Raw genomic sequence first — 10,666 nt, forward strand, 5'->3', positions numbered from 1 at the left:
GTACTTACAGTATAAAGTATACTTATATAATACTTCTTCGAACTAAATTGGAACATTTTTAAGTTTACAAAAGTACACTTTCAAGTACACAACAAGTACATTTATCTATATACTACTAGTGTACTAGGTATATACTAGTATATCTAGTCCACATTTTTCACTGAAACTGAAAAATGTTCCAATGTAGTCCAAAGAAGTATTAAATCAGTATACTTTCTAGTACACGGTACAAGTACATGGTCTGTAGTATACTTGCTATACTTCTCCTCCAGGTGTTCCATCTTTATTGATCCAGAACTATCAGTTAGAAAACCATGGAGATGGAGCAGCAGACGGACACACTTTTATTATTATTATTATTATTATTATTATTATTATTTTATTATTTTATTTCCCCTGTGGACGAATAAGTCCAGGCCTCAGTCAGGTGAAATGTGTCAGGAGTGAGTCATCCCTATAACTCTATAAACGATCTTTGGCTGTAGAGAACACGGGTTTCCCATCATGCACCGCGGCATCTGTCTCGTTCCAGCTGTGACTAGCGAAGCTTCGCACGACAACACTCGCTCTAAATGTCTTTGTTTTAACGACTGGCGGCTCCGAACGGATCAGAGCAGCGGAGCGTGGCGGGGCCGGTGACCGGGCTGACCGCGGATGCCTCTCACGGCGCGGGACTCTGCCCGGAGGAAGAGAAAAACCCCGGATGAGAAGCTCCCGGAGCGACCCGGGGAGTCCACTTCTTCTGCTCAGGTACGGAAAGCTAACCGTGTTAGCTTGACGGCTAACAGGCAGGCTAACAGAGAGGCTAACGGTCAGGCTAACAGAGAGGCTAACGGTCAGGGTAACAGGCAGAATAACAGGCAGGATAACAGAGAGGCTAACAGAGAGGCTAACAGAGAGGCTAACAGAGAGGCTATCAGAGAGGCTAACAGAGAGGCTAACGGTCAGGATAACAGAGAGGCTAACGGTCAGGCTAACAGGCAGGATAACAGAGAGGCTAACGGTCAGGGTAACAGAGAGGCTAACAGAGAGGCTAACGGTCAGGGTAACAGAGAGGCTAACGGTCAGGCTAACAGAGAGGCTAACGGTCAGGATAACAGAGAGGCTAACAGAGAGGCTAACGGTCAGGGTAACAGAGAGGCTAACGGTCAGGCTAACAGAGAGGCTAACAGAGAGGCTAACAGAGAGGCTAACGGTCAGGGTAACAGAGAGGCTAACGGGCAGGCTAACAGTGAGGCTAACAGGCAGGCTAACAGAGAGGCTAACAGGCAGCCTAACGGTCAGGCTAACAGAGAGGCTAACAGAGAGGCTAACAGTCAGGATAACAGAGAGGCTAACAGTCAGGATAACAGAGAGGCTAACAGGCAGGATAACAGAGAGGCTAACAGGCAGGCTAACAGACAGACTAACAGAGAGGCTAACAGAGAGGCTAACAGAGAGGCTAACGGTCAGGCTAACAGAGAGACGACAGGCAGGATAACAGGCAGGATAACAGGCAGGCTAACACTCAGGCTAACACTCAGGCTAACAGAGAGGCTAACAGAGAGGCTAACGGTCAGGCTAACAGAGAGGCTAACAGTCAGGATAACAGAGAGGCTAACAGGCAGGCTAACAGACAGACTAACAGAGAGACGACAGGCAGGATAACAGGCAGGATAACAGGCAGGATAACAGGCAGGCTAACACTCAGGCTAACGGTCAGGCTAACAGAGAGGCTAACAGAGAGGCTAACGGTCAGGATAACAGAGAGGCTAACAGAGAGGCTAACGGTCAGGATAACAGAGAGGCTAACAGGCAGGATAACAGAGAGGCTAACAGAGAGGCTAACGGTCAGGCTAACAGAGAGACGACAGGCAGGATAACAGGCAGGCTAACAGGCAGGCTAACACTCAGGCTAACACTCAGGCTAACACTCAGGCTAACAGAGAGGCTAACAGAGAGGCTAACGGTCAGGATAACAGAGAGGCTAACAGGCAGGATAACAGAGAGGCTAACAGAGAGGCTAACAGAGAGGCTAACGGTCAGGCTAACGGTCAGGCTAACAGAGAGGCTAACAGAGAGGCTAACGAGTAAGGTAACTGTTTACTGTCACTGTAACGGTGACATATTTTCTGCCGTTGATATAAGTCAGATATTCTGTTGAGAGGCGTATCTGGAGGCAGGTTAGCTAACTGTTAGCCAGGGCTAACTGTTAGCCTGTGCTAGCATGCTAGTTTGATGGTAGCGACTGATGTCAGAATCATTCATGTCTGTTAATGGCAGATGGTTCCTCCATATGAGCTGGGTTCTGCTCGAGGTTTCTTCCTGTTAAAAGGGAGTTTTTCCTGCCACCGTTGCCTTCAGGCTTGCTCTGGGGGTTTCAGGCCGGGTTTTTGTAAAGCGTCTTGAGACGATTTGTATTGTTATTGACGCTACATAAATAAAATTGAATTGAATTGAATTGAATTGTTAATGCAGGTTTCTCCTAAACCTGAAGAGTAAAGTCAAACCCTGGAAGCCACACGGAGAGAATAAACACCAGAGAGCGTCTATCAGCTCCAGCTAGCTTAGCTTAGCTTAGCTTAGCTTAGCTTAGTTGCTGCAGTGCTAGCCTGTGCTACTGACCAGGGTAATAACACACAATGAGGAAGCCAGAACCAGGTCACACTGAGGAGAAAGTCACTAGGCCCCAGGTGTTCAGGTGGTCAGTCTGCTGTCGTCTTCTGTGTCCAGGTGATGGCGCCCACGCGGATGAAGCTACGCGTGCGTCGCCGTGACAACGCCGCCACCGCCGCCGCCACCACCAACGGAGGAGGCGGTCCGCCGGAGGAGGATGAAGGGAGGAGCCAGGAGAGCCGGAGGAAGAGCGCCAGCAGAACCTCAACCGCCGCCGCCGCCTCCTCCGCCTCGGCATCCGCACGGGTGGTGGTGGCGGCGGAGGAGGCGTCGCCCGACTCCAAGTGTCCCATCTGTCTGGACCGCTTCAACAACCTGGCGTACCTGGACCGCTGCCTGCACCGCTTCTGCTTCCCCTGCATCCAGGAGTGGTCCCACAACAAGGCCGAGTGTCCGCTCTGCAAGCAGCCCTTCGCCTCCATCCTGCACTCCGTCCGCGCCGAGGACGACTTCAAGGAGTACACGCTGCGGCCGGCGCCCGCCAACAGCAGCGTGGCCGCCACCGTCGCCATGGTGGCGGCCATGGCGTCGGCGGCGCGCAGCGACCACCAGATGAGGCTGATGCTGAGGAGGCACAGAGTGGCAGACGGAGAGCCGACCACCAGGAGGCGGAGGAGGGAGAGGGGGGGGCAAGGGGAGGGCGGGACGAGGGCGGAGGACAGGACCGGGGTGTGGGAGTGGTACCTCGACTCCCCTCCTCTTCCTCTGCCTCCTCTCTCTCACCCGGCCGCGGAGGACGGCGAGGAGGAGCGGCGGCTACGGGGCGATGCTGACCTCGGGGCGGAGCGCGGGGTGGTGTTTGAAGGCCTCGGTGGCGCCGGAGCCCACGTGGCCCCCAGCGACCGGCCGGCGCGGCGGCTGATGGCGCGTCTGGCGGCGAGGCAGCGGCGGCAGCGCGAAGGCGGGACGATGCGGCGGCTGAGGGACAGAGAGACGGTGGCGTTCCGCCGCGCCCTCTACCGCTGTGGCGTCCGCGTCCGAGGCGTCGCCGGGGCAACTGGTAACCAGCAGCAACGTGACATCACAGCCGACAGCTTCCGCCGGAGCCCCGCCCACCTGAACAGGCTCCGCCCCTGGCTGCGGCGGGAGCTGACGGTGCTGTACGGTGTGCACGGCTCGCTGGTGGACATCGTCCAGCGCATCATCACGTCCCGCCTGGCCCGCTACGGCCTGGAGGACCTGGCCACCATAGAAGAAGAGCTGCGGCCCTTCCTGCTGGCGCGGACCGAGCACTTTGTGCACGAGCTGGTCAACTTTGCTCGCTCGCCGCTCGGCCTGGACTCCTACGACCTGCAGGCCGCGTACGACCCGCCGGCCGCCGCCCTGGAGCTGGACGGCGCCAGCAGCTCCTCAGAGAGCAGCTCCGTCATCGCCATATCAGAGGGGGAGGAGGAGGAGGGGGGAGGGGCGGGGGGAGCGGGGGGGCCGGAGGACGGACTGCTGGGGGGCGCCGAGGGAGCTGATGATGTCATCCGTACAGGAAGTAGTCTGAGCCTGGCGGGCTGGGATGACGAGACGCCAGGCCCCTCCTACTCCACCGCTGAACCAACCAGCTCACTGGCCCCGCTGTCGTTAAGCCCCGCCTCCCGGGAGGCAGCCAATGAGGAGGAGAGAGAGAAGCGAGGGGAGGAGGAGGAGGAGTGTCTGATCGTTGGCTACAAGAAGCCGATCGCCGAGCGGACTCCAGAGCTGGTGCAGCTCTCCTCCGACACCGAGGAAGAGGAGGAGGAGGAGGAGACGAAGAATGAGAAGCCCCTTCCTGTCTCCCCCACAGTCCCCGCCCCCTCCCATCTACCCACAGTCCCCCCTTCCACGTCAGGGGCCGGCAGAGAGGAGCAGGATGACGGGCCGAAGGACAAAGACGTGGAGGCAGGGGGGCGGAGCTCCCGCGCGCGCTCGTGGTCGCCAAGCTCCAGCCGCAGCGGGAACTCGGTGAGCATGCTCAGTCCGGCGGCGCCCGGGGAGGCGGAGCGGCTGCAGTCTGGTGGCGAGGCGGAGAAAGAGAAGAGGAGGAGGAAGAGGAAGAGGAAGGGGCGGGAGAGGAAGAGCGGTACCCTGTACAACCCCAACCGCTCCATCTACCCCGCCATGATGCGCCGCCGCTCCCACTCCCCCTCGCCGTTCCACTCCAGCGCTGACTCCGGATCTCCCAGCTACAGCTGGGGGTACGCCTGCTCCCAGATCTCCCCGTTCACCTCCTCCTCCTCCTCCTCCTCCCCCTCCTCCTCCTGCTCCTCATCCTCCTCCCCCCTCTGCTCCTCCTCCCCCCCTCCCCCCACGCCCTCGCTGTCCCCCAGCGATCACAGCAACGGTCACCGCGGAGAAAAACCCGGCGGGAAGAGGAAGTACAAGAGCCGCCACCTGGACAACAACGCCAAGGACCCGACCTGGAGGCCGAGCAGCAGCCAGGAGCGGGAGAGGAGGAGGGGGAGGAGGAGGAGGGGGAGGGATGGAGGGAGGAGGAGGGAGAAGAGGCGGAGGAGGGAGAGAGCCAGGTGACAGCGTCTCCTCCTTGTTTCCAGATGTGGTGCAGCTGTTTCCCTGTTAACCCTGGGTTTGTGTCTGCAGGCGGAGTCCCAGCGTGGAGATCGTGTACGAGGGCACCGCCGACGCCACGCAGGCCGCCGCCCACAAACGCCGCAGGAAGCGCCGCCGCAGGGCACAGCTCAGCAGGTACCGGTGAATTTATATAAGAATGAAGTGAAACAGGTGAACAGTAGGCTGATACACAGGCTACAGGTGTACAGTAGGCTGATACACAGGCTGCAGGTGAACAGTAGGCTGATACACAGGTGTACAGTAGGCTGATACACAGGTGAACAGTAGGCTGATACACAGGTGAACAGTAGGCTGATACACAGGTGAACAGTAGGCTGATACACAGGTGAACAGTAGGCTGATACACAGGTGAACAGTAGGCTGATACACAGGTGAACAGTAGGCTGATACACAGGCTGCAGGTGAACAGTAGGCTGATACACAGGTGAACAGTAGGCTGATACACAGGTGAACAGTAGGCTGATACACAGGTGAACAGTAGGCTGATACACAGGCTACAGGTGAACAGTAGGCTGATACACAGGTGAACAGTAGGCTGATACACAGGTGAACAGTAGGCTGATACACAGGCTGCAGGTGAACAGTAGGCTGATACACAGGCTGCAGGTGTACAGTAGGCTGATACACAGGCTGCAGGTGAACAGTAGGCTGATACACAGGCTGCAGGTGAACAGTAGGCTGATACACAGGTGTACAGTAGGCTGATACACAGGTGAACAGTAGGCTGATACACAGGTGAACAGTAGGCTGATACACAGGTGTACAGTAGGCTGATACACAGGCTGCAGGTGAACAGTAGGCTGATACACAGGCTGCAGGTGCACAGTAGGCTGATACACAGGTGAACAGTAGGCTGATACACAGGTGTACAGTAGGCTGATACACAGGTGTACAGTAGGCTGATACACAGGTGAACAGTAGGCTGATACACAGGTGTACAGTAGGCTGATACACAGGCTACAGGGGAACAGTAGGCTGATACACAGGTGAACAGTAGGCTGATACACAGGTGTACAGTAGGCTGATACACAGGTGTACAGTAGGCTGATACACAGGCTGCAGGTGAACAGTAGGCTGATACACAGGTGAACAGTAGGCTGATACACAGGTGAACAGTAGGCTGATACACAGGCTGCAGGTGAACAGTAGGCTGATACACAGGCTACAGGTGAACAGTAGGCTGATACACAGGTGAACAGTAGGTTGATACACAGGTGAACAGTAGGTTGATACACAGGTGAACAGTAGGCTGATACACAGGTGTACAGTAGGCTGATACACAGGCTGCAGGTGAACAGTAGGCTGATACACAGGTGTACAGTAGGCTGATACACAGGTGTACAGTAGGCTGATACACAGGCTGCAGGTGTACAGTAGGCTGATACACAGGTGTACAGTAGGCTGATACACAGGTGTACAGTAGGCTGATACACAGGCTACAGGTGAACAGTAGGCTGATACACAGGCTACAGGTGAACAGTAGGCTGATACACAGGTGTACAGTAGGCTGATACACAGGCTACAGGTGAACAGTAGGCTGATACACAGGTGTACAGTAGGCTGATACACAGGTGTACAGTAGGCTGATACACAGGTGAACAGTAGGATGATACACAGGTGAACAGTAGGCTGATACACAGGTGAACAGTAGGCTGATACACAGGTGAACAGTAGGATGATACACAGGTGAACAGTAGGCTGATACACAGGTGAACAGTAGGCTGTTCCTCGTCCGTCCACTAGATGTCCCTCTGGTCTTCTAACGCTGTGGTGTCTTCCGTCAGTCCTCCAGTCATCATCACACTGGACAGCGATGGCAGCGACGAGGACGTGAAGCTGAGCGGCAGCAGCAGTCCTCTGAGCAGCCAGCAGACCGTCGACTTCTCAGACCTCCCCCCGCTGCACTCGGCCCGGCTCGCCGCCAGACTGGACGCCGACATCGGGGACCTTCCCGTGGACATCCTGGACCGAGGGTCGGATGGGTCGGAGCCAGCGGCGGTGGCGGCGGGGCGAGACCTGGGCGCTGCGTCTTCGGACACGCCTGGAGCAGTCGGGGCGCGTGATGACCTGAGAGACGTAGGACGTAGAGGGAACGGCGACCGCCTCCTGCTGGCAGCCATCCTCAACGACCTGAGGGACGTCTCTGCTCCGAGACACCACCTGTCTCCCAGCCCCCAGCCCGGCTCTCCACGCTACCAGGGACACCGGGACGGCTGGCTGACGCTGTCCAATGAGGACGGCGACCAAAGCTCAAAGACGGGTCCTTGCTCCTCCCCCTCTCGGTCTCATCTGGGCGGACTGGACGGAGACGGGGACGTCCCTCCTCTCCTGAGACAGGCCAGTCCTGTGACGTCCTTTGACAGAAACACGCCACCGCCATTAAAACACAAAGATGCTGGGAGTCATCAGCTGTCCCCCGTCTCCCCCCACCCAGTCACTAACTCCTGGCTGGAGGACACCGTCCCTCCCGTCCCTTCACTGAGGACACCTGATCACCTCCTGCGTCTGGACTTGAACTCGTTCCATTCCAGCGGTGGCGTCCCGGTGGAGGCCCCGTCAGGTCAGAGGTCGCCACCCGCTGACCTCCCCCCGGCAGAGACGCCCCCCCTCGCCTGTTCTACCTCTAGAGGTCAGGGAGTCGCCTCCACAGACTCTCCCCCCTCCTCACCCGCTGCCTCCCCCTCCCCTCCTTACGGGGGGGAGGAGAGGGTTAGCTCGACGCTAACGGCAGCGCCCAGCGGCAGATCCTCCCCCGCTGAAATGCATCCTGGGAAATCTGCTGTTGAGCTGCACTCCCCCGCCATAGCTTCAGTAGGACAGATGGACAGAAGGACGCTGTCAGGGTGGGACAGACATTACAACCACTGTGACCCCGACTCCCTCCCGACCCTGACAGGGACCCCCCCAATGTCCTCCCATCTCCCCTCGAGCCTGCCGACCACGGCGCCGACTCAGACGCACTCTCAACACGTCTGAACCCGGGGCGTCTGGACCGGGACGTCTGAACCCGGGGCGTCTGGACCGGGACGTCTGGACCCGGGGCGTCTGGACCGGGACGTCTGGACCGGGACGTCGGCTGAGTATGATTCTCAGAAGGAGGGAAACGATTCAGGGACGGAAACGAAGCTGAGGAATGGCTGGACATGGAGACATTAGTGTGTTTCTCATTTGTTATTTAGTGAAGAGTGGAGACAGACAATGAGTGAATGAATGAGTGAATGAATGAAATGTGATGGATCAGAGGAGGAGCTGGAGGCTGTGTCTGTTTACATCTCAATAAAGCTTTGGACAAACACTGAGGCTGCACGTCTCCTCAATCTGTCTTTATACACTAGTACTGAAACTAAAACACATCTACCTCAGAACATGGACGGAGGGAGGGACGGAGGGACGGAGGGATGCAGGGTCTCCTATACCACGTCAACAGTACGTCACCCCACCAGGTCTCATGACGTAGCCCGTCTCTAGCTACGTCGTGCAGCTCAGTTTAAAGGGGAACTACCGTCTCCTACCTCTTGCTCTGCTCACCCGTAACGTTGGTGTCATTCTTCTGGAGACACTTCGCTCCACATCGAGGGAGTGACCGGGCACCGAAACCCAGTATTCTGTCACGACACGCTGGTGCTACTCCCCGCTGAGTCCGGAGTCACCCGCTGACCTCTGACCTGGATGATCACGGCGCTGCCCCATAGCACAGGCTTGTACAGTAGACACTAGGCATGATGGGTGCATCACTTCATCTGCCTCTCTTCTTACCCTGATGCTTCTCCACTATCCTTCCAGTTTTTAATAATGCCTTGGACAGTTCTTAACCCAGTTTTAGTAGTTTCTACAATCTCCTTAGATGTTTTCTCTGCTTGATGCATGCCAATGATTTGACCCTTCTCAAACAGACGACCACAGGATGTGTCTTTAGACATGGTTGTTGAAGAAATGAGAAGCTACTCATTGCATCAGTTGGGCTTAAATAACTTGTTGTCAGCTGAGAGATAATCACCCATGCAGTAATTATCCAATAGGAGGTGAATACCTGTTAGATACAGGCTGTGTATGTTTTGGCAGAAATCAGGTCCAGGTTGTAAAAACGGTACCTCCCCTTTAACCAGGCGGAGAAAACGGCTCGGACGACGTACGGGACTCACGCAGCATGTGAAGCTGTTTGTGTTGTTGACCAACCAACGTGGACGTTACGGGCCACTGTTTAAAACCCCACGTTTGATTTGTTTTAGGCCGCGGAGATTTAAAATTATCCTGAGAGATTTTGGTCCAAACCTGGAGGAAACGACTCCAGACGTAACTTTATGAGCGCTCCAGCTAGCACGGCGCTACGTGCTGTGGCTTTAGGAGGGGGATAACATCGTCGGACATATTTGGGAGTTTTTCTTTAAGAAAATTGAGAAAATTTCTCACAAAGTCCTGTGGGAAATACTGATGGACGGATGGACGGATGGACGGACTTTATTAAACCAAAAAAGACCAAAATGAAATGTGTGCATGTCCCATTGGTAACGTCCCATTAAATATATATTCAGTGTGAGCTATGTGAATAAATAAAGAGCGACAGTTTAAATATGAATCAATATTACTGGTGAGCAGCCGAACGTGTTGCAGAGACGTTATTTATCAGGTGCAGTTGGTGGTTCTCTCCTGCAGATGGAGCCAGATCATCTTCCTCCTCCTCCTCCTCCTCCTCCTCCTCCTCCTGTCAGGTAGAAACCAGGGGATAAAGAGACTGACCCACGCTCATGAAATCACTTTAAGACGGAGAGAAAACCCGAGAGCTCGGCAGGAAATCATCTAACAGTCAGTGACAGAGAAGCTGAAGGTTTTGTGAATAAATCATCCGCAGCTCAGTCACAGGAAACTACTCTCTGACCCTTGACCTCTGAATAAACATTAAAACTTGTCAAATGTCCTTGTGTCCACACGAGACAATAAATCCGACTGTCAGCGTGAGAGGCTTGGGTGAATTCTGCTTCGTCCTCCCAACAACACAAGAAAACATCATGATCACTGGTTTACATTTTAACCCGTTTTATTTTTAATTTAATTATTTATTCCAGGATTAAAACCGAAAACTCAAACTGAAGACTTGAATGAAATGTCTTCAGATATTTATTAAACCTCAAGCAGGTTGATGGGAAGCCAGCAGAATGATTGTGTGGCGTTGAATTTAACTTTTTATTTAACACAACATGAATTAAAAACAAAAATCAAAGTTTGTAGTTTTTAATTCTTTTTAACGATCGGAACAAAAGATCAAACGTGATTCTGATAATTCACTTTGTTGTCGACGGTTTATTTATCCGTCACGTGCCTCGTGTTCGCATTTATTTATTTTATAGAAGTCTGTTGCCATGGCAGCGGGTTTCAGCCAATCACTGAACTCTAAACAAACAGCTCCTTCTTCTTCTTCAGTGGTGTCTTTCCTTTTAATTTTCCTGGTTCATTT

At 54.6% G+C, this 10,666-nt stretch overlaps 1 protein-coding gene across 1 annotated transcript; it reads left to right on the forward strand.

Annotated features, from left to right (window-relative positions):
- Positions 1–537: 537 nt before the first annotated feature.
- Positions 538–8,513, forward strand: LOC311494275 (uncharacterized protein). The gene is made up of 4 exons (XM_084553230.1): positions 538–750; positions 2,713–5,150; positions 5,224–5,328; positions 6,999–8,513. Exons 1-4 carry the CDS (start codon positions 655–657, stop codon positions 8,188–8,190), a joined length of 3,831 nt encoding a protein of 1,276 aa, XP_084409356.1. The 5' UTR covers positions 538–654; the 3' UTR covers positions 8,191–8,513.
- Positions 8,514–10,666: the final 2,153 nt, after the last annotated feature.

Source organism: Chelon labrosus (assembly GCF_963514085.1).
Source record: "Chelon labrosus genome assembly, chromosome: 1".
Lineage (NCBI taxonomy): Eukaryota > Metazoa > Chordata > Actinopteri > Mugiliformes > Mugilidae > Chelon > Chelon labrosus.